At 39.3% G+C, this 25,177-nt stretch overlaps 2 protein-coding genes across 5 annotated transcripts; both read right to left on the bottom strand.

Moving 5' to 3' along the window:
- SNRPN (small nuclear ribonucleoprotein polypeptide N) lies at positions 1-11,154 on the bottom strand. Of its 4 annotated transcripts, none has more exons than XM_035714414.1 (7): positions 11,029-11,154; positions 3,833-3,984; positions 1,903-2,014; positions 1,330-1,482; positions 757-895; positions 277-402; positions 1-174 (listed from the first exon to the last, which is right to left on the bottom strand). In XM_035714414.1, the coding sequence occupies exons 2-7, from the start codon at positions 3,961-3,963 to the stop codon at positions 137-139; spliced, it is 699 nt and encodes a 232-aa protein (XP_035570307.1). In that variant the 5' UTR covers positions 3,964-3,984; positions 11,029-11,154; the 3' UTR covers positions 1-136. The 4 variants fall into 4 exon arrangements, with proteins under 4 accessions (XP_035570307.1, XP_048963957.1, XP_035570306.1 ...); XM_049108000.1 differs by lacking the exon at positions 11,029-11,154 and adding an exon at positions 5,205-5,345; XM_035714413.1 differs by lacking the exon at positions 11,029-11,154 and adding an exon at positions 5,205-5,343 and having other exon boundaries at positions 3,833-4,003.
- Positions 10,245-25,171, bottom strand: SNURF (SNRPN upstream open reading frame). The gene is made up of 4 exons (XM_035714416.2): positions 25,030-25,171; positions 15,411-15,506; positions 11,029-11,154; positions 10,245-10,303 (listed from the first exon to the last, which is right to left on the bottom strand). Exons 1-3 carry the CDS (start codon positions 25,041-25,043, stop codon positions 11,049-11,051), a joined length of 216 nt encoding a protein of 71 aa, XP_035570309.1. The 5' UTR covers positions 25,044-25,171; the 3' UTR covers positions 10,245-10,303; positions 11,029-11,048.
- Between the last annotated feature and the right edge of the window lie 6 nt (positions 25,172-25,177).

The following is a 25,177-nucleotide window of genomic DNA, read 5'->3' on the forward strand; positions in this document are numbered from 1 at the left end:
TTGCAGTTTAATTGCTTTGTGCATTTATTAGCTAATATTAATTCATCAAGGAGGGAACAAAAGCTCACAAACAATCACACAGTTTCACAAGACACATAGCAGGGAAAAAATGGACTTAAGAAGGATCAACAGTATCCTAGGGTCTTGGTGGACGCATTCCTGGGGGAGGTGGACCTGGGGGAAAAAAAGCAAAATTCCATGGGACCATTAGAAAAACAGCACATAAATATTCAGGGCCCCCAGCCTGCACCACTGCATAAAAGTGTATCCATTCACCTCTAATTCCTGGTGGAGGGGGTCTCATTCCTGGAGGGGGCATGCCTATAGGCGTCCCTCGAGCAGGCGGAAGCCCAATTGGTGGGCCCATAGGTGGTCTCATACCAGGTGGAGGAGCCATAATGCCTAGAGAAGAAAAAGGGTGGAAATAAGCTCAGCTGACAGAATAAAATACAAGATAATATTTAAAGAAATGGGTACAGATACTAAGTAGAGGGTTGAACAATTTCTCCTGGATCATTACCATGTAAGCCATCCCCAACTCAACAATCCACAGCATTTCACTAAAAAACTACTGTTTAAAAATGGGAAACATACTTTAAGCAACTGGTGGTACTTAGGTTGCTCCTTAGTTCAGTATCTTCTTAGAGTATTTTTAGCCATCACTTCCTGAAGATAATACAGTCTTTTCACAGAATCACCCCCCACCCACATATATCCTTAAGAACCAAATTCTTACTTCTTTTTTCAATTTCTTACCTGGAGGTGGTGTTGCTCGCCCTACAGGAGTGGGTGGGGTCCCCCGTCCTGGTGGGTATTGAGTTGGGGCCCCAGCAATGCTGGCAGTAGCAGCAACTGCAGCCGCTGCTACAGTTCCTCTTCCCTGTGGAGTCATTACCTGAGAAGGCAGGGTTAGATACGAAAAGGGACATTCTCACATTATTCAAACACAAAATAAGTGGTGGATACTGGGCCTATTAAATATGAAATAATTATAGCAATTTTGTACTTCTCCCATTATTTTCTTTTTAAAAATCTTGGCATACTAATATAACCTCCTAACACCCAACATGCCCTATTTTAATCTATTAAGTCCTTTCATTTTCTCAATTCTGGTTTACCCATCCATATTTCTCTTTACTCACCAATAGTGATAAGTTTCTTATCAAGGTGACTTTAAACTTTTCCCCTCCTAATGTGTATTTGTCCTTCAGCACCCTTGATAGCATATGCTGCTTACATAGAATAGGATGTACACTCAGGCTTTTAAATCTATTCAGCCTCTAGGCAATTTCTCTCAATAATATAAAACCTTCTCTCCTAGTTCCTCACCTGTTGGGATGGTCCCCCAACCCCTCGGACAGGGCCTGCTAATCCAGCAGGAGCCTGGGGAATTGGAACACCAGCTGGAACTCCTCTGCCAGCTGCCCTCCCAACCCCAGGACCTCCTGCAGCTCCAGCAAGTGGTACTCGAGCAATGCCAGTCTGAAACAAGAAAAATTAGTTTGAAATCAAATGATTTACTAATGTTAATAATCTTATTCCTAAAAGATTACTCCTTCCAACTATTTTTCCATACCACTTGCCTTGTAATAGTTATGAAGATCAAAGTAACAGACAGGTATGCCATAAAGGCATTCTACAGGTTCAATGTACATGTCAAATTTTGAGTACATATATATGAATCAGCCATTCCACCCATGTCTAGGTAGTACCTAGCACACAAAGTAATTCATCAGAAAGTCCTTAATCAACAAGTATAGAAAAATACTAACATTAAGTGCTGGGCACATTTTACTTGACAAATGTATAATTATTATGCTTCATTGTACCCTGATTTAGCAAACATTTAAAGTGTGGTATAGCCTTCCACATTCATTCTGTCCTGTCCTACATGTTCCTTACATCTTTGGGGGGTGGTCCTTCCACAGTCATGGAAACCAAGTTCTCTCCACGTAGTAACACGAGACCCAAAACACGCTTTTCTTCACGCTCTGGCTGCTTCGCATTCTTTGGCCTACAAATCAAAAGTAAACTTTGGTAAGGTAAGTTTAGATCACTCAATAGAAGATTTACAGTTCATTAACTATCAAAACAATAATCTGATGCCAAGATATCCTTGCTATTACTAAGTTATTACAAAACAAAAACAAATACAGTAACTCTAGACTCACTGACATCAGGGTAAATGGTGAAGTCCTTTTCCTACAATTTATTCCAGAATGTTCCCTCAATGTTAGACTACAGAGCAAGAGTAATTTCTTCATGAAACACAGATGTAAATGTAGCCAATGGAAGTAAGTTTTGTACATCATTCTTAAGTAAATCTGGATGACAGGCAACTAAAACAGTAACAAGAACAGGCAATGAGGTCATACCAAATGATAAAGAAAAAAAGGTTTTGAGTAATAGAGATGCATCTGTATTCTTGGCTTTACCACTTACTATATAACCACATGGAATTAAAAACAAATTTAAAAAAGAGAAACCTTGCATACAGTAACAACTGTCAGCAGCAAAAATCATACATTCATGAGCTTTATACTACATAAGACAGATAAAATCAATTGATAATGCCATTTAACAATCCTCTCTAAATACTACCAGAGAATAATGCACAGTTTAAAGCATTATGCATGTGAAATTATCACCATAACTTAGTGAGAATAGTGAAACAAAGAAATCCATATGCCTAAAACTCTCATCAAGTATCTTCACAATTTTCAACATCATTGGGTTTATTCTATTTTCAGGAAAATTTTGGATTATGTAAAACAAAACACAAATATTCACCATCCTAGAATTTCTGAAATAATCCTACTTGATATATTGGGAGGACACTTAGAATACATGAAAAGGAAAGAGGAGGAATAGATTTTGAATTCTCTTCAAATTTGCCTGACAAGTGAAGTGAAGTCTTAAGAGTACAGCAGACAACTGATGCTGAGCATCACCTTTTTCTTCACATTTAACAAACCTAGGTGAAGTAGGCAAATTAAACTTCTGGACAGAACATCATTGACTGTGGAAATAAAGTAAATCAATCCAAGATCTCAGAGGTCCAGAGATACTACAATCACCAACTCAAATGCTCTGGAAAAGTCAACAGAGTGGAATGGAAGGAAGTAGGATGCCACACTAATATCCACCAATTTCTGTGATCTTGTTGCAAATAGTCATTGAGTAGCCTGTGAAAGGAAACTCCCTGCTCACAGGTATAAAGAGGGTAGACTAATGGTGTAAGGCACAAATACAGAGGTTATTCCTGAACAAATGAAATGGGCAAATCACAAAATAAGTGAAGTGGGTTAAGAACGGACATCAAATCAGCACTGTACATGATTATTTAGACAAAACAAGGGAGCATGCAAAGAAGCTAGCAGAACAAATGTTAGTATACTCCTAGCCTAGAGTATACTAATCATATCCCAAACTCCTCAACCATTAAGAGCAAATTATTCTTCTAAAGATTCCTTCAGCCTGAAGGAATGCTACAGAACCCAATCTGGTTTTTCTTCTTTATTTTTAGAACCTAACCTATTGACAACATTTCTTAACTTTTTAAATAAACATATTCTGGTACTCTGCTCATACCGTGCAGTTCTATTCTAAATTAAGTTCATGATTATGTTTGCAAAATTAGAAAAGTAGTAATAAACACAGTGACTCTAAGACAGAGGTTCTGATCCAATTCAGAGATGGTTCAAGGAGGATTAGGCAATAAGCTAGTCCTTCCATAGTTTCCTTCCTTCCCTTCACAATTACCGCCTATAATCTCTCAGTTCTATGACCCTCTTCCTCAGTCTCCCACTAACCAAACCTAGAGTGGTCTTACTTGATCTTCCTGAATTCATCACAATCGCAGAGGATCAAGTTCATATGCTTGTCAAAAGCCTTAAAGGTGCCAATGAAGATTCGGCCATCTTGCAAGATACATCTCATTCTATAGTCAATGTGCTGCAGCATCTTGCTGCTCTTTCCAACAGTCTGAAAGGAATAAGAAAAGCTGTCAGTCATTAACTTGCCTGCAATTGTGTTAGAACTCTCCACATCATGTCTTCCCTACTCTTTAATCAAGCCAAATTTGAGTTTCCTTATCATATCCTCCCTCCCATGTTTTCTCTAAAAATCCCTTTCAGTCTCAAGATACTGGACCAAATTTAGGACCAGGACATCTATATTCCTTTGCAGAACCCTCTACTTCTCAAAATGTCACCCTATGCAGTTTCCCATCATCCTAACTATATTTCTTCCCCAACAGATTCACAAATCTAGTTTCCCGTTAGTATTTTATCATTCTAATTCCTTGCCTTTCCCAATTTTAACCCCAAATACCACCCTCTTTCAGAACACTTGATCCTATGGACTATTTCTTTCCCCCAGGCCCCCAGACAAGCAGTGGAAAATTCCTACATCCATCAAAAACTTTCCAATCCCCATCAACCCAATGCAATTACAAAGTACTATTTAGTTCCCCAAGACCTTTATCGTAGTTACATCACACCCCACATCCCTTCCCATTCAGAATGTGGATCAGTGTTTCTCAAATATTTGTTTCATTTATCCTACTACGTCACCTTTTAAAAATACTTTTATCCTATGTCACTAACTCCGCTGAAATTTTAATATGCTGATAATACCATACCATACCTCTATTCATTTACTATAGTCCTTAGAAAGACTGCAAGCTATTTTAAAATCTAATATTCCTTGCACCTCTCAAAATTAGGTTTTTTTGCTAAATTAGGTTTTTTTGCCTTGGTATATCCCTCTTGTTGATAATACATGCTGTAAGTTATCTGAAGTTTAACAGAACCACAAAACTGATTAGGATGTTCTATCTCTCTACAGACTGCTTATTATTGTGTGTGTACTTACTTCTCAAGCTGTGAAGCACAAACCCCCTCTCCATTTTCTAAATAGACTCCATGTCTATTTTAACATAAGAATCCTCCATCCACAGGATGGTCCCTTACTATTGTAAATCATAACCAAAACTCTGTTCTGTATTTTCTCACATGTAAGATTCCTGTTAAGACGTTTTTTCAACCATTTTATCACTACAACAGGACAAGATATAAAACATCAAATAAGATTGATTCCTTATTTCTAACATTAAAAACCCAAAGATGCCCTACACACTATGGCAAATCATTATATTAAGCCCTTCTAGCAGTTTTTCACTCTTGTCTTAATATACATCTTACCATGGTTGCTGTTCCACCAAATCCAATGTCCAGTTAGGTTTCAGGATCCTTAAGACCTAAGGGAAGGCTACAGATAAAGGTATGATGCAGGTTCTCCTACAAACAATGCAAGCTTGGGGCAGAAGCTTCAAACAGTAGATGGAGCCTGTAGAGGAAAGCATGATCTAGCTGCACTGCAATCTACCATGTTTAAAAACAGGTAGACAACTTTTCATGAAAATCATTATAACAGACATGTTCAAAAACACTTCCCATTTTCTTTTTTTTCCACTTCCCATTTTCTTATACCCACTCAGTGTATACAAAATTTCATTATTCTCACCTTAATCTCCATATTTGTGCACCTAAAATTGACAAAGTTTATAAATAATTTTTGTTTTATACAGAAATTTTACAGGCCTCAAAATCACTTTCATTTCCCATTCCAAAAATGTAATCTTTTTTCTTTCCATTCTTATTTTAGGTGTAGCTCTTTTTTCTCTGGTCCCATGTCATCTCAATGTCAACATTTTACACACGTTTTACACATCTGAATTACTCCCCTCAGTTAGGAGTTAGGTTAAAACTTTTGCTTCTTAGCTAAAGCACCTAAATATTTTCAATTTCAATGACCCCCTGACTCCCTCCCTTGCCCCAGCTGAAATCTCTTCAAAATAATGCTACGTTATACACCATCATGTACCTGCTTTTGACTTTGTACATTAAACTAGAACACAAAACAACTGAATACCTTATGTGGATATATGGGGAACTTTCTTAGTCATCTAAAGAATATGCAATATTACAAAAGTGTTGTTCTTCCCATTATACGAATGAAAATGCTCGATGGCAAACAAACTGTCAAAACTGGAAAAGGGTCTCAAACTACCAATTATACTTATTTGAAAAGTAAACACACAAATACGACTTTAAAGAGAATTTGGCTCTATGCATAAAAGTAGCCCCATATCATAAGCAAAATCTGATGTAATTTTACTTTTAACAATACAGGTATTTCCAGTAAAATCTTTCTTCTATTTTCAATAGAAACACCTTTCAACCAGTGAAATACACTCGTTAAATAAATTATGAGTTATCTATTTCAAGATGTAAAATAAAATCATTTAAGCTGTGGTTGTGAAGTGTAACATCAAAACAAGAAGGTAAAAAAAAAAAAGGTAAAAAAAAATACAAGAAGGTAACGGATGTTTTGAGGATAGTTTTCCATGTGGAACTATAGAATACTAGATCAGAAAAGAACATAATAGCATGAAAGAAATGATTCACTTAAGGGTGTAAGATGTAGAGGTTTCCTTATAATTACAAAAATCTGATGGCAGTTAAATGCATTTGTAGGAGAACTGGGAGTATCAGAATGTCTAAAAAATAAATTCCTCACCATTACTCAGAATACCTCTTAAATTTTGTTCTCCAAATGCAAACTGCCATGTACGTTTTGTACATTTCTTTCTGAATGACAATTTACCTATATACATCCTCAACACTGTCCATACTTCTCTAACATTTATCTTAACTGTCTATAATATCTATTCACTTGCTGTTTCTCCCATCTACCCAATTTATGTCTTCAAACATACAATGACATCAAGGAGACCTCCTTTTGTAGCACCCAAAATTTGTACACAGATTTATGTTTTACATAAAACTGACATGTGATGATCTCCAAAGATCTATTCATACCCTCCCCATAAAAATGTAGTTTCTAACCCAAGCTCACATGACTAGTTTAAGGCCTATAATATAGATGTTCTGAGTCCTGACAGGATAATCTATAAAGCAGAGTCTAAATCCTTGTATATTTGTATATTTTTTAGATTAGCAATTTTCATTTTTATATTATATCTATTAAAATATAAAATCTTCAACAATCTATTGTAACAAAGTGGATTCTCTACGGAAATAAAAAGAAACACATAGAAACACAAATTAAATGGTAATCTGAAGTTGGTGGTGGAAACAGGGAATATATGTAAAGGGGCACGAGGGATCGTACTTTGGTAATATAGAGTCCCCAAATTACCTGGCAATGGTTTCAAAAGTCAGTAAATTTACAAAAAATTAGGTGTAGTTATGTAGTTAATGTAAAATATTTGATAAACTAAGACATACATTTTATGTGCAAATCAGAGTAGGGGTTAACTGGGATGGCTAAGAAAGATTTCCCTTAATGAATAGCACCTAAAATTTAGAAACAGTTTATCTCTTATCCCTAATACACCATAATCATGAACCCTTGTAAGGGAAAAGACTATCACTTTGCAGATTGATCAAATTTACCTCCATAGCAAAAGACAAAATGCTTCAAGAAGAAGAGCACAAGAGCAGGAACATAACACTGCACTGATTATATGGTTATGATAAATCTCCTCACATTAAAAAGCATTTAAGCAAACAAACGGCTCCAAGTCCCGAACTCAAACTTCCTAAGATTCCTCACAAAAGTTCTAACTTCTAGAAAGTCTGCACTTTAAAATGTTTAATCTTTATAAAAACCTAAGTGAAAAGATAAAGTGGTCAAACTTGGCCAAGATACATAATAGAACAAATGAGAAATCATGTAATAATGGGAATCTATTAGTGCTCATTTAAATCTGGTAAATATCACATCCTTAACAGAAAATGTAAAAGAAAACACAAATAAACAGAAAATATTCATCCACAAAACAATGCCAATTAAAACCACACACACACACACACACACACACACACACACCAATTTTCCATTTTTGGAACTATTTATTTATCAAAGGAAAAAAAAAGGACAGCAAAGATGGTACTGAGAAACTGTGCTAATAAGTAATTATTCTGGATGGCAATTGACAGTGCTTATGATGCTGTCAGAAAGCAAAATAAAAGAACACTTAAGAGTCATACTAATATGTATACCCTACATTCCACAATTGGATCTTTATCCTAATAAATTTAAGATACCAAATATGTCTTTAAAATATATAACTAATATTTATAAAAGCATAGCAAACTAGAAAAAAAACAAGTACAAGGGAAAAGCAAATCATGAATAAACTATCATTTATTCATTGCAAGTGATAATTAAATGAGGAAGCATTAATGATATACATTTAAGTGGAATAAATACAAAATAAAATCATTTAAAGGCACGATTCCAACTAAAAAAAGCAAATGGGCAAAATGAAAGAAAATTCAATCTTGCACTGTGATTGAAACATGGATTTTAAAATCTTTGGGTTACTTCCCCATTTTTCTTGGATAGCGCTTGGATGCTTTAGATTTCTATAGTAAAAAAGAAACCTATATTTTTTTTTTCTTCTGTCAATTGTTAAAATGTCTTTTAAAACTCTCCATCTACATATATTCTTTAGACCTGATTCTTTAGGGAATCCCTGGGATGGTTCAGTGGTTTGGTGCCTGCCTTCGGCCCAGGGCTTGGTCCTGGAGTCCCGGGATCGGGTCCCACGTCGGGCTCCCTGCATGGAGCCTGCTTCTCCCTCTGCCTGTTTCTCTGCCTCTCTCTCTCTCTGTGTCACTCATGAATAAATAAAATCTTTAAAAAAAAAGACCTGATTCTTTAACCCAATTCTTAGACTGGACCTTTTTCTAGAAATTCATCTGGTTCCCTACTCTCTAATGTTTACTTTCTTTTTTTCTTTTTTTTTTTTTTTTAAAGATTTTATTTATTTATTCATGATAGTCACACAGAGAGAGACAGAGAGGCAGAGACACAGGCAGAGGGAGAAGCAGGCTCCATGCACCGGGAGCCCGATGTGGGATTCGATCCCGGGTCTCCAGGATCACGCCCCGGGCCAAAGGCAGGCGCCAAACCGCTGCGCCACCCAGGGATCCCTAATGTTTACTTTCATATACCTTCCTGCCTATAACCGTTTCTCATCTTTATCTTCTATAGTTTTCACCATTCCCCAACTGTCCCAACCTGGTGTTTTCATCTTTAAATGTGGTTCTCTAAGAAAGAGAGAACTTGCTTTAAAAGGGAGAAGATAGTATCTCAGGCTTTGCCTGCCATTCAATCTGTCACAACCACTCCAGTCTGCTCCTGTAGTTACAAATACAGCTACAGACCATAGACAAAATAAAGTTACATGGCTGTGTGCCAATACAATTTCCTTTACAAAAACAGTGAGTGAGTTACTTTACTAACCTGTTCTAAAATAATCCTAGAAACTAGTGCTGTTAACTAGCACTTGAAACTAGAATAAATCATGATATCAGAAAATCAGAGGATTCTACTTACAGATCATAATATATAGGGATCCTTGGCTGGTTCAGTTGGTAATGCATGTGACTCTTGATCTCAGGGTCATTAAGTTTGAGTATCGTGTAAGTAAGTAAATAAATAAAATTATACTTAGAACTTACAAGAGGATATGAACTGCACAGAAGAGCCAAAAAAATTCCTGGTTAAAAAAAAATAGTCAACTATTCTAATATATTTAAAAATGGCCTTTCTCTGGGGGAACAGCTGGGGACAAAGATAAGATTCCACTGCTTGAAATCAATTCCAATGCCCCGTAATCAACTCCAGGTAATTACTGGAGAATCCTGAGTAAAGGATTCAGCAGGAGAATTTTTCTCAGAGAATCTGTTTTTCATCCTTTACTTTAAAACTCAAAATAGGGATCCCTGGGTGGCGCAGCGGTTTGGCGCCTGCCTTTGGCCCGGGGCGCGATCCTGGAGACCCGGGATCGAATCCCACGTCAGGCTCCCGGTGCATGGAGCCTGCTTCTCCCTCTGCCTGTGTCTCTGCCTCTCTCTCTCTCTCTCTCTGTGTGACTATCATAAATAAATAAAATTTAAAAAAAATCATTAAAACTCAAAATAGTGGCTATAAACAATCCTAATTATTGTGAGTTGAGGTTTAAGACACCAAAGCAGAAATAAAGAAAATCTAGAAGGAAACTCATCTATAAGCCCCCTTCCTCTCCTAGTTTCTAAAAAGTATATTAAACCCTTTGGATTACAGTCATTCAAATCTTAAAATTTTTAAAAATTCACATAAAACATAAAAAGACACACTGTAAATAAATCTACATCACATTGAAAAAATCCTGCATAATATTTTTATTACACTGTCAGCTGAATCAAACACATTGATACAGTGTCAGCTGATCCAAATACATTGTTGAAAATGAAAAATGAAAAAAAAGACAGAACAAAAAAGGTAAATTAGTAAACATGCATGGGAAAATATTTAGCTTATTTGATTATGAATGTGATGTGTATTTATCATTCAGTAGGCATAAATGATATATAATTAAAACAACCAATACAGGTAAAAGCGTATTGTGACTAGCATTCCATTTTCTCAAGGCAACACAGACTAATATTTTGTAAAACAATTTAGAAAATGTACCTAAGCTTATATTTCTAATTCAGTTTATTTTCATATCTGCATACCTGAGGAAATGATCCTAATCTGTTATTCTCAGCAGTTCACTGAAGTTTTATTGAAACTACCAGAAAAAAATGAAGTTTCTCACAAAAGTTAACTACAAAACATTCAATATTAAAGCAGTCATTTATATAATGCAGTATTTTTATACAATGTTAATTAGAAAAATCAATGGAAATTAGGTAATAATAAAACTACCTAAAAAGCATACACTACAAATGACTGAGAAAGTGCCAGCTTAAGAAGATCAAGGTTCTATTGCTTGCTTTTACTTTTTTAAACTTTCTGCGGGTGTGAAAGTTTTAAGAAAATGTGAAATATTTTTAAAAGATTTATTTTAACGTATCCCAAATAATTGACCTCCAAACACACCATTTATTTATTCCTAACCATGACTGTATCAGTTCTAACCTGGTTTTTCACTTGGATATTAGCTACCTGGATGTTCCAATACTGCTTTAACCACCTCTTGGTGTCTCAGCCAAGAATGCCTGTCTCAGTTCTGCCTGGAAATCCACCACAGGGACTTGCTGCTGCTGAGATCGCCTTGGGTACAGCTGACACCTATGACAAGAATACAATACGTAAAAAACAAATATAAGTTAAAAGAGTATTGCCTATATGGATAATAATAGAAAAGAAAATGTGGAGACCCTTACATTTAAAGAGAGCCTGAATTAAGATCACAGCTTGCTATTACCTTATGAAGAGACTATAACAGGAGTCTCCAATCTACACAGGAATGTGCAAGGAACAGAGGTACTATTGGGGGGATAGCACCCAAGAAACTTAAAAAGTTTTGTTTTAAAAAGCCCTGTGGAAAAACCATTAGAACCATATCCATTACTCATTTTCTAACCCTATATGGAAATAATTTTTTAGCCCCTAGCAAGGAGGTATTTGCTAAGTCAATTCCAGCAAGACATTAAGGCTATTGTTATCCATACTGATACGCTGATGAGTTACCACCTAAAACAAGGAACTACCAGAGCCCAAGTTTTTCGGATCTCAAACTATATAAACTGACTACCTATTAGAAGGGAATTCCAGATGAAAAGTCCTCAACATATCTCTTTGGATCAGTAATCTGGCTGTGAATCTAATTCTGAGAATGATGTGTTACTAGCTAACAAAGACAAGCATGAAAAAAAAAATCACCACCAATTCTGCCCTTGTTAAATGTATATGTGTATATATATGCATGTGTATATGTATAGAAATATAGATCTACACAGCAGTTAGATTTGGAAATGAGCCTGAAAAAAGGTTTATTGCATTATTTTAATACAGTTTTTAAATGACATTTTTAGTATTGTTATATAATAAAGAATTAGGTTAGACTTTGTCCAGGACTCCTGGGAAATAACCTCTAAATCCTTGAATTTACCAAGTGATAGAAGTATCTTCATTATTCTTGGTGAGCCCCTTGGATCATACTGGAGCTAAAGCTAACAAGAAGATTCAGGATAGGGGCTGGCAAAGCCAAAAAGACCAACCATGTGATTAGAGTGTGGGGCCTTGGACTTGACCTCTTGGGAAGGGATGGCATCAAGGGAGATAGAGTTCCTGGTCACATGATCAATGATTCAATCATTTTTAGTAATGAAACTCTAGTAAAACTTTAGAAGGCACCCAAAGGTCTAGTCAGTTTCCCAGTTGGTGATATATAAACACTAATGTGCTGAGAGTATTATCCGAAGGACATGAAGTTACAGATCTTGTCCTATGAATCTCTTCATTTGGCTTATCCTGATTTGTATCCCCTATAGTAAACTTAATAGTAAGCACCGTGTTTTTCTTGAGTGCTGTGAATCATTCTAGCAAATTACGGAACCTGAGGAAATAGTGGAAATCTTGAATCTATATCCAGCTGTTGAGAAGTGCAGGGGGCCTAGAAAATCTGGGATTTGCAGCTGGTTGGTATCTGATGAAGGTAATCTTATGGAGGGACTGTACCCTTAATGTGTCAAACCTGCACTAACTCCATTAAGAGTCTGAATTACACTGCTCATGCTTTCAAAAATAGCCCACTTTTATATAGGCATTCTTAGTCCAATCCTTTATTACCAAACGGTAACTGAAAGTCTGACTTAATCAGTTCTAAAAAGTGTTTCAGATAAAAAAAATTTTTAGTTTTTAAAAAGCTACTGGAGTGTTCCTCTTGTGTTTAACCTGAAACCCAACTGCAAACTAAAACTGGGAACATCGAATACAGTACACCTAACATTCATTTCATAAAATGCAGAATATAATTTAGAACGACATCTAAAAGGTTGCATAAAATAGACTCTCCAACCCCAACCTCCAAATTCTCTCAAATTTATAATACATCAAAAAACAGGAAAGGGGGCACCCAGGTGGCTCAGTCAGTTAAGGTCTGCCTTTAGCTCAGGTCATGATCTCAGGATCCTGGGACTGAGTCCATCAGGCTCCCTCATCAGTGGTGGTTAGGGGTAGGGAGAGTCAAGTCAGCTTCTCTCCTCTCTGGCCCCTCCACCTGCTTTTTGCATGCACGTTCTCTCTCTCTCTCAAAAAAATAAAATCTTTTTTTATACCAGTGAGTGAAAATTAACAAGACAAGAAACAACAAATGTTGGAGAGGATGTAGAGAAAGGGGAACCCTCTTGCACTGTTGGTGGGAATGTGGACTGGTGCAGCCACTTTGGAAAACTGTGTGGAGGTTCCTCAAAGAGTTAAAAATAGAGCTACCCTACCACCTAGCAATTGCACTACTGGGGATTTAACCCCAAAGATACAGATGCAGTGAAAGACCGAGACATCTGCACCCCAATGTTTATAGCAGTTATAGCCAAACTATGGGAGGAGCCTCGGTGTCCATCAACAGATGAATGGATAAAGAAGATGTGGTTTATGTATACAATGGAATATTACTCAGCCATTAGAAATGACAAATACCCACCATTTGCTTTGCTGTGGATGGAACTGGAGAGTATTATGCTGTGTGAAGTAAGTCAATCAAAGGACAAACATCATCTCTTTTCACTCATACGGGGAATATAAAAAATAGTGAAAGGGATTAAAGGGGAAAGGGGAGAAAATGAGTGGGAAAAATCAGAGAGGGTGACAGAACAGAAGAGACTCCTAAATCTAGGAAATGAACAAGGGGTAGTGGAAGTGGAGGTGAGCAGGGGATGGGGTGACTGGGTGATAGGCCCTGAGGAGGGCACTTGATGGAATGAGCACTGGGTGTTGTACTATATGTTGGCAAATCGAACTGCAATAAAAAATATACCAAAAAAAAGGGAAAAAAAGTAATTCCCAAAATAAAAATGTAATAAAAGAATTATGAGCTCAAAAGAATAAAATAAACAGAGAAAATGGAGATATCATTAGCCTCATCAGTAATTTAATGTGCAAATAAATGTCTTGCAACTTTCCCACAAATAAAATGAGTAACAAAAATAGAAAACAAAATTCTACCCCCATCTTATAATAGCTTTGTAAAGAAAGCCTTATATTTAAGTAAAATAAAATGTAAGTAATATTAATAACAAATATTAACTTTCAAATTGACTTCTGTATCTTTGTTAATAGCTAATGCAAACCTGTTAACCAACTTTAAGCTAATGATAAATGAAATTATTATGCTACCTATGCTCTACAATTTATATAATAAGGTATTTACATGCAATGACATAGATCTCCAAGACATATTGCTGCAGAACAATAAATCTCATAGATGTAAGCAGATCAAAAGTATGCCTCTGTCCCTTCTTCCTTCCATGTGTGTATACAAATGAATGAATAGGAAAGGTCTTAAAGTACAGACATCTACATACCTGTAGATGATCTCTAGGCAGGGAAGGACAATGGAGGAAATGGACTGCTGGTAATTTGACGTAGATACTTTTTATCTCAAAGTTATGTTTTATAACATACATGCAATATACATGTACATGAATATATAATATTCATGTATTTTTAATACTTGTAGTTTTGGAAAATAAATAAAACAGCTTTGGCAAGGGAAGAAAAATGTTACCCATTGATTCTGTCAAGATACATGATAATAACAAAATACAAGATCCAATGAATACCAGTATGTGTCAGGTCATTAAAATGTTGGTATATTTTGCATTAAAGTAATCCTTCTGGAAAGCTAAATTTAAAAGTATGTAGGGGTGCCTAGGGAGCTCAGTTGGTTAAGTGTCTGACTCTTGATTTCAGCTCGGCGCATGACCTTGGAGTTGTAGGATGGTCTCCCCCATCAGGCTGCTTGGTGGGGAGTCTGGTGGCAACTCTCTCCCTCTGCCCCTCCCCTGCTCACTCTTGCACTCTTTCTAAAATAAATAAATAAGTCTTTAAAAAAATTTTTAAAAATAAAAGTGTATCTATGCATAAATATCCTATGTAAGGAAAGGAACAAATACATTCATTTCAAGTTTTTAATTGGATAAATGTTATTTTTTAACCGAAAGAAAAATCTGGATAGTGCAACATTAAGTATGAATATATAAATTAGCATTCCATCAATTCATAAAAAATTTGGCAAACATAGAAGTGATTTAGTAACAATATGAATAAAACAGAAATAACAAATATTAAAGGTTAAGGATGAAGAATTTTATGAAGATAAAATCCACCTACATATTTGGGAAAAAAATGCCTTTTACTAAAATTTTTACAAAAGTTAGTACTACATGGTTAAGGTTGACTCCACTGTTTTGTTCTATATTCTATATTATAAGCATAGATTTCTTTCATTAAATTAATTTCAGTACCCTTCATTGCAGGATATTCCATCCCAATATGAACAAGAATTCTAAACTAAATTGGTTCTCAAGCCACACTATACTCACTCTTGGTTGCTCAGTGAGGCTGTCCTTCTACGTTTGACTTGGACTTCCACCTCTGGGACGTGCTGTTCCGTAGTCCGTCTCAGGTGTAAGCGGTCCCTGAAGTAGGGGACATCCATCATCAACCTTAAAATAACCACTTATTTAAAGGCTGTACTTAGAACTATTTTTATATAATGGAGTATTTAAAGTACTTGTAATCTAATTAAAACAAGGTAGTAATGTATGTAAACTATATCTCAATAAAAATGGTGGAAAGGAAATGAGGCAAAATTTAAATGAGAAAATCCTCCAATAGTCACGATCTATCCGAAAGCCTCTTTCTCCCATTAGAAGTCCATTAACATCAGGGGTGCCTGGGTGGCTCAAGTGAGCATCTGACTCTTGGTTTTGGCTTAGTTGGTGATCTCAGAATGGCAAGGTCATGATCTCAGGGTGGTGACATCAAGCCCCATATGGGGCACAGCGGCTAGTTTGCTTCAGAGTCTCTCCCTCTGCCCCATTCCCTACCTGCAAGCACCTTGTTTCTTTCTCTCAAATAAATAAATCTTAAAAAAAGAAAAAGCTCCTGACATCAGAAAACTGGGAGTGATGGAGATATCAGAGAATTAGGCAAAAAGAAAATATTCATTTCCACTTACTTTTACATATACAGATATAAAACTATACATTTGCAGAAACATATTTCTATACACTGACCTACTACCCATACCTACATACCATGAAAAAATAGTAATGTTGGAAAATATTTTATTAGGACAGATGTTTTAGTATAATGGAATAAAGCATAAAGTTTAAATTATACGATTACTACTTAAGCAGTGCTCATATACGATTTCTACTTAAGCAACCTCTTGTTGAAATGTTATTTTCCTGGGGTCTGCAAAACAAAAAATAAAAGGTTGCTTAAGCAAAAAATAAATACATAAAACCAACACAGCTACCACCATATCATGACTGCAGAACTCACAAAATGGCTGCTCAAGGGATCTGAATATGAAGTCTCCCACCTGGGTCATCCATGTTAGAAACTACAAGAACCACTCTTAAAACTGCAATTTAACAATGCTTATCAGAAAGGAAAGAAGAAAAATCATTTTATGAAAGTCATGCATATATTTCAACAGAATTCAAATGAAGCATCCCCAAAACTAATTCTTTGAACCCTTGCTATTTTAAAATTCATGCTATACTGTGCAAGGTAACCAATCAAATAAATAGCTTTTAAATAAGCCCAAGTTGTTTTACTGCTTCAAAAACTACAGTTTTCCAATCAAGCAATAGAAATCATTTAAAAATGTACAGGAGATTTTTAAATAATAAAAGTATAGAATTTGCTCATCTCCTTGACCTTTGATCAGGCAATGGTTTCTTAGATACCTAAAGTACCAGAGAAAGGAATCCATAAATTGGATTTCATCAAAAGTAAAAAATAAAAATTAAAAAAAATAAAAAGCATTTGCTTCAAAATATACTATTAAGAAAGTGAAAATACAACTGGCCAAATGGGAGAAAATATCTACAATTCACACAGCTGATTAAAGCCCAGTATGCAGAATATTTAAAAAACTCTTAGAACTCAGTAATAAAATGAAAAAACTCCATTTAAAAATAGGTGAAAAATTGAACAGATTGATTTCCAAAGACTTACAAATTTGTATCAGCACAAGAAAAGATACTTAATATCACTATAGCCCCTAGGGAAATGCAAATCAAAACTACAAACACACTACTTCACACCTCAGGAGTGGAGGAGGAGGTGGAGAAACTGGTAGTGGGAATGTGAAATGGTGGAGCCTCTGGCACTTCCTAATAATGTGAACCACGTAGTTTGCATTTGACATTGTAATTCCAATCCTAGAGGGAGTAAAATAAAAACATAAACTTGAGTGTGAAGGTTCCTAGCAGCATTAATCAAAGTGCCAAAGAGTGGAAACAACCCAAAATAGAACCACTAAAAAAAAGATAAAATATGGTGTGGTATCGTATATTCAGTACAATGGAATGTCTGTCATTCAGTCCTGAAGAGGAATGAAGTATTTATAGATGAAACAGTTTCACAGATATAGTCATTAAAACATTAAAATTATATAATAAAGAACTATCATGGACCACTACATTGTAAGACTGTCAATTATGATTAATAGTTCATTAAAAATAACTCATTACCAAAAAAACCTTTAAAAAACTAAAAATTTCAGTTCCTTTATCCCTTTCATAGCAGTTGCTCAGTATGAAAACGTCTGAGTTCATTGGAGAAAGGAACCAGCACATAAAAGTATTAAATTTTCTAAATCCATTTTAAAGTTACATGTAAGATAATCAAGGAACAGCTTTGTTTTGATAATCTAGAACTTTGTTCTAAGGGGGGGCACTTGACAGAATGAGCACTGGGTGTTATTCTGTATGTTGTCAAATTGAACACCAATAAAAAATAAATTTATTATTAAAAAATAATTTAAAAAAATAAATAAATATATGTACATTTATACATTATAAACCTCCTGCATTCTCAACCTAAAAACCAGCTTTCAGAAAATAAGCATTTAAAGGGAAAAAAGTGGGGAAGCCGGGATCCCTGGATGGCTCAGCAGTTTGGTGCATGCCTTTGGCCCAGGGCGTGATCCTGGAGTTCCGGGATCAGGGATCAAGTCCCACATCGGGCTTCTTATGTGGAGCCTGCTTCTCCCTCTGTCTGTGTCTCTGTCTCTGTCTCTCTCTCTCTCTCTCTCTCTCACTGTGTGTGTCTCTCATGAGTAAATAAATAAAATATTTAAAAAAAAAAAGTGGGGAGGCCTGGCTGACTCAGTAAAGCATTTAACTCTTCATCTGTAGATTGAGGATTCTAGCCCCTCATTGGGTGTAGATATTACCTAAAAGTAAAATCTTAAATAAGTAAGTAATAAAGGAAAATAAAAGATGGGGTGCCTGATTGGCTCAGTTAGTAGAGCATGTGACTCTTGACTTCAGAGTTGTGTGAGCTCAAGCCCCACACTGGGTAAAGAACTTACTTCAAAAATGAAGGGCAGCCCGGGTTGCTCAGTGGATTACCACCACTTTCAGCCCAGAGTGTGATCCTGGAGACCGGGTGGAGTCCCATGTCAGGCTCCCTGCATGGAGCCTGCTTCTCCCTCTGCATCTCTCTCTCTCTGTGCGTCTCTCACAAATAAATAAATAAAATCTTAAAAAGAAAATACTAAAAAAATGAATACAAATACCAGGGAAATGTTATATGTGCAGTTAGTTTTTTTGCTCCAAAATTACTTTCATTAAAAAAAATGAATGGGAGAAGATATTTTCAAATGACGTATCAGATAAAGGGCTAGTTTCCAAGATCTATAAAGAACTCATTAAACTCAACAGAAAAGAAATAATCCAATCATGAAATGGGCAAAAGACATGAAGAGAAATTTCACAGAGGAAGACATAGACATGGCCAACAAGCACATGAGAAAATGCTCTGCATCACTTGCCATCAGGGAAATACAAATCAAAATCACAATGAGATACCACCTCCCACCAGTGAGAATGGGGAAAATTAACAAGGCAGGAAACCACAAATGTTGGAGAGGATGCGCAGAAAAGGGAACCCTCTTACACTATTGGTGGGAATGTGAACTGGGGCAGCCACTCTGGAAAACTGTGTGGAGGTTCCTCAAAGAGTTAAAAATAGACCTGCCGTATGACCCAGCAATTGCACTGCTGGGGATTTACCCCAAAGATACAGATGCAATGAAATGTCGGGACACCTGCACTCCGATGTTTCTAGCAGCAATGGCCACAATAGCCAAACTGTGGAAGGAGCCTTGGTGTCCATCGAAAGATAAATGAATAAAGAAGATGTGGTTTATGCATACAATGGAATATTACTCAGCCATTAGAAATGACAAGTACCCACCATTTGCTTCGATGTGGATGGAACTGGAGGGTATTATGCTGAGTGAAATAAGTCAATAGGAGAAGGGCAAACATTATATGTTCTCATTCATTTGGGGAATATAAATAATAGTGAAAGGGAATAGAAGGGAAGGTAGAAGAAATGTGTGGGAAATATCAGAAAGGGAGACAGAACATAAAGACTCCTAACTCTGGGAAACGAACTAGGGGTGGTGGAAGGGGAGGAGGGCAGGGGTGGGGGTGAATGGGTGACGGGCACTGAAGGGGGCACTTGACTGGATGAGCACTGGGTGTTATTCTGTATGTTGGTAAATTGAACACCAATAAAAAATAAATTTATTATTAAAAATAATAATAATAATACTGATTTGGAAATAACACAGAGAAGCAACAAGTGATGACACTATACAATGTTTTTCCAAATAGCCTAGCATTGTCAAATATTTAATGCCTTATATCCTGCCAAAAAAAAGACTAATAAAAATTCTACTAAGATCTCAAAATGAAAAAGAAAACATAACATGTGAGGTAATTAATATCAGTCTACGTATCTTCCCATAGAGAAAATCAGAGCTCCCAACCAAAATTTGTGGAACCACCAAATAGGAAATTCTAATCCAGCCAACACTCAGGAACTAGAAGGCAAAAGAAGTAACTGGCCTACACAATATTTGTTACTGAAAGAGACAATCTTAGCCACCACCAACTCTTACTCAAGCTTTCTGGCTCTGGGCCACAAAAGTGGAAGGAGACCAGTATTAAATTCCTTAATGTACACTTAAGATCAAAAACCTCGCTGTTCCTGTCATGTTGAGACAATACTCCTACCCTGCTTACTTCAAGGATTCTTCCTAAATATAACTAAGCAGCAGAGTGCACTGAAGTAAGTGATGAAACTCCAAATGGATTATAGATCTAAATGTGAAACCTAAAATCATAATACTCAAAGAAAATATAAGCAGTAATTTCTTGGACGTTGGCTTTATTAGCAATATTTTCCTCCTTAGGTCTCCTCTGGCAAGGGAAAAAGATAAAAAGCTTTTGAACAGCAATGGACAATATCAACAAAATGAACAGGCCACCTGAATGGGAACTGGTATTTGCAAATGATAAATGTGATAAAGGGTTAATATCCAAAATATATAAAATTTAAAAATCCAACATGTGCACACACACAGAAATGAAAAAAAAACTCATTAAAAAATAGGCAGAGGAACTGAACATTGTTTTTCAAAGATAGCAGGCCAACAGATACATAAAAAGATGCTCAACATCACTAAGCATCAGGAAAATGCAAAACAATACCATATCGAGGCATCATCTCAAACCAATCAGAATAGTGAGTATCAAAAAAGACAAGAAGTAACTGTTGGGGAAGAGGTGGAAGAATGAAAACTCATGCACTCTTGGTGGGAAAGAAAACCAGTACAATCACTGTAGAAAACAGTATATAGGTTACTCAAAATATTAAAAACAGAAATATTACATTGATACAGTAATTTCACCTGAGTATGTACCCAAAGAAAAAAGCACTAATTCATAAAGATACATGTACCCTAGTTGACTGTACCAATATAGCCAAGTCACTAAAACAATCATCTGTTTACCAATAGATGAATCAAAAAAGCTGCAGTATATAAATACATATATATATATATATACACACACAATGACTATTACTCAGCCACAAAGAAAATGTTGCCATTTTTAACAAGATGAATGGACCCAAAGGATATGAGTGAGATAAGTCAGAAAATGCCAAATATCTTATTATTTCACTTACCTGTGGAATAAAAAAAAAGGAGGGGGGGGACTAAAACAAACACAAAGAGATACCCAAAAATACCAAGATGAAAACTGCTGGTTACCATGGAGAAGGGAGTGGGAGGTACAGGCTTCCAGCTACAGGAGGAGAAAGTGTAGTCAATGATGTGTACTGTTCACAGCACCGCATAATGACATAGTAACTGCACTTGTGAACATTGCACAACATGGAGCTGTTGAATCACGACGTTGTACACCTGAAACTAATGAAGCATTGTGTGTCAACTAAACTCCCCACACCCCGCCCCAAAAATTAACTTTGAGGCTCTGACATCTTAAATGTGGAATTTTTCAGCAACAAATCTGAGCACATTGAGAGAAAAGGGAGGAATAAAAATCCAGCATCACCAGATAGAGGAAAGTATGAGCAATGGAGCACTAGACAGATGCACTGGGCAAACCAAGATAACACAAAATAAACTGTAGAAGCCCCAGCCAGACAGTCCCTTGCTTTAGCCATACCACAGTCCCTGATTGTTTCTGAGCACTAACTACAGACAGGGTTCCCACTGCCCAGTCATTCTCAGGTATCCCTGACCCTGACCACATACCCAGGTCTGCCCATAGGGCCCGCCATGTTTAGACCCTGAGCCTGCGCCACTGACCACAAAATGGCCGCGCTGACCCTGACCACCTACCCTGGTCTGGCCACAGGGCCCGCCATGTTGAGACCCTGGGCCTGTGCCACGGACCACAAAATGGCCGCACTGACCCTGACCACCTACCCAGGTCTGCCCACAGGGCCCGCCATGTTGAGACCTTGAGCCTGCGCCACGGACCACAAAATGGCCGCACTGACCCCTACCACATACCCAGGTCTGCTCACAGGGCCCGCTATGTTGCAAGCCTCCGCCACGGACCACAAAATGGCCGCCCTGACCCTGACCACATGCCCAGGTCTGACCACAGGGCCCGCCATGTTGAGACCCTGAGCCTGCACCACCAACCACAAAATGGCCGCCCTGACCAGGGCAGTACATGCTCGACCTGCAAGGAGCCAAAGGGATCAGATGTCAAAGCAAAATGAAATTATTTGAAGCAGTATGTGTATACAAGTGCGGAAAATAAATAGTATAACAGACTTCCAGCCTGTTTTTTAAAACTACTCAAACAATCCATAACAGAACTTTCCAAGGTTTCTGGGTTTAGGTTTTCCTAAATTACATTCCAACACAGCACAAGCAGACATCCTGTTTCATAGAGGAAAAAAGGCCAGCCTATTAACATTGTGGGGGGAAAAAATGAAGTTCTTGAAAATGCCCACCTATACGCAAAGGTGGAATACAGAATACTGGATAGTTAACTTGTTAATTATTCATTCTCACCCAATTTTCACAGTAGCTCAAACTTCAAAAATGATGCTTCAATAGCATCACAAAGAATCTGACCCAGGCAAGGTTCCCCTGATCCAGTGCACATACTTACAGCCGTGAAGCATTCTAATCTTCTGAGTCTCTCCTCTGCTCCCCTTCAGCAAACAGCCTATAGCTCTCAACTTCTACAAACCCTGCAGGAGCCCTGACCCCCCGGTTTAAGGAAACTGAACATAAAGGCAGCATCACAAAAAGAATATCCAGAGACTAAGAAATTGACTCTTGAAGGTGCTGCAGCTGTGGGATTACCCAATCTGGAACACGAAGTAAAATGTTGTAAGAAGGGGGTTGTTTCAAAGGTGACTGGATCCCCTTTGAATATCAAGAACTAGACTGTTCATAATGCAACCTGGGAAATCTACGACAATGAAAGGGGGGACCTCTCTGAAAACATTTAAAATCTTCACCAGTAATGGAGGCCGCCTGAGGTGGCACTCCAGATGCAGGGATGACCTCGCCCTTCCACCCTGCCTGCAGGCCCTGTCTTTCTCTTCCACCTTGAAGCGGAGAGGCAGGGAAGCAGCACTGCGGCTGGTGCACACGGGCAACAGAGACACGAACGCACTGCCTTCTCGCCCTCTGCAACGCAGTGTGGCCTCACAGGGAAGGGCAGCCACGGTACACGCTCATCAAACCCACGTCTTCTCTCCCTGCACCCACTGCAGCCGTCAGAACAGACAGGTGACGGGGTAGCTGCCCACCACGCCCCGCAGACAATGCACACAGGCCTCCCCGGTGCCCGCCCATCCCAGCTGCGCCCGCGCATCCAGAGCCCACAGCCTCCCCCACTGCGGCACTCTGGGGAGGGGCTCGCCGCCCGCCAGGCAGCCTCCTCTCCTCAGCCCTGCGCTCTGAAGATGCTGCAGACCCGGCCGCGTCGGGAGAGCGGCGGAGGCCCCCCTCCCCTACTGCGGCAGGGGCACGGCGCCGGTTGCCCCCCCTCCATCCCCTCTCCCCACCTCCCGCCAGGCCCCCCCACGCCTGCGCACATCCACAGCTCTGCAGTGGCAGCCATCTTGGCGAGCCTCACAATGGCTGTGACGCGGCACCACCAGAGCCCTGCAGACCGTACACGGAATGCAGGGAAGACCCCACCTCTCCGGCACTACATCCTGGAACTCGACACGCCTCGCATAAGCTCTGCATACCACTGCCTGAATCTTACGCCAGAACCACAAAAGTGAGCAATTACAAATGAGTAAAGTATCCAAAGACAAACATTTCTTCTGCTACCGCTTCCGGGGAGCAATGGACCACTGGTTCGCCCTGATACCAACTCTTAAGACGGCCTCGGGTCAGAGAACTGGACGTTCGCCCCTCTTCTGCTAAGTGCTGTGGACCACCTGCTGTCCCCACGGTCTGCCCTTCACCAGACGCTGTGCACTGCCTGCACCCCGTTACCACGCTCCGTCAGCCACTGCGGTGAGAACCGCTCTTCCAGGGATCCCAACACCACACCGTCATCATCACCGTCACCCCCACCGATCCTCCCATCACCGCCATAGTGACCGCTCTTCCAGGGATCTGAGGTCCATCACACCATCACCACCACCACAGTCACCGTCACCTCCCACCGCCTCCAGATCCCACACACCCACCATGATCGCACCACACGTCACCATTACCACCACCATGGTGACCGCTCTTCCAGGGATCCGGCACAGACCACCACCATCGCCGCCCCTGGAACCCGCACACACACCGCCATCACCATCACCACCGCCCCTGGCCGCCCCTCCCATCACCACCATCACGGCCGCCTCCCTGCCCCCCGCCCCCCCCCCCCCCCCCGCACACACCACATCCAAGAGGGTCACTGGCCCACCACGCCAGCCTCTCTACTGCCCTCATGGTGGTCTCCCAGCCGCCCCCTCCTGAACACTGCCCTGTCAGCCACCCGCCGCTCCTCCTAGAACTGCCCCTCCCTACCCCACCGTGACGGTCACTTCGCTGCTGATGACCCCGCCATCACTTCCCTATGACTGCCACAGGGATCACCTGGTGGACCCCCAAACCTCCAATACTGCCGCCCTGGCCAACCCCTTACCACCACCACGAACAGCCGACTTCCTACCCCCCCTACCATGGCGGCCATACCGCAGGGGACACTTCACCCTGAGGACCCCTCCTTCTCACCACTGTGGCCGCTCTGCTACCTCCCAGACAGCACGGTCACCCCGTCTTTTGCACTTCGGAACCCCACCGACCCCACCCCGCCCCATCTCCCTGCCATTCGCACCACCGCAGCCATGGACATGGCCTCAGATCTCTCAAGGACAAAGGGCCAGTTCAGAAACGATCTGACGTGAGAGGACAGATCTCCCACAGGAGACGGAGAGGGCACCGTCCAGGGAGGTACAACGGACCCTCAGACCCGCAAGGTGCCTCCTTGTTCTCCGGAACAAAGACTTCAGAGCCCGGGTTCCGAGTATATACAACGCGGCAAGTTCCGCAAACGTGGAACACTGAACGAACAAAGCAACTATTCCCCCAGATTGTCTGTAAGGGCAGATGGACACACAGCTGACCTGGCCCGCTCCATCGCGCTGTCAGCCGCTCCTCAGAACAGACAGTCACGCATCTCCGGCGACCACTCCACTCTGCGCCCAAGTCACTGCGCCAAAGCCAACCAGTCACGCCAGCTCTACCTGCGCATGCGCAGCAAGACGCCCCTCC

The sequence above is a fragment of the Canis lupus genome, chromosome 3 (genome assembly GCF_003254725.2).
Source record: "Canis lupus dingo isolate Sandy chromosome 3, ASM325472v2, whole genome shotgun sequence".
Taxonomy (NCBI): domain Eukaryota; kingdom Metazoa; phylum Chordata; class Mammalia; order Carnivora; family Canidae; genus Canis; species Canis lupus.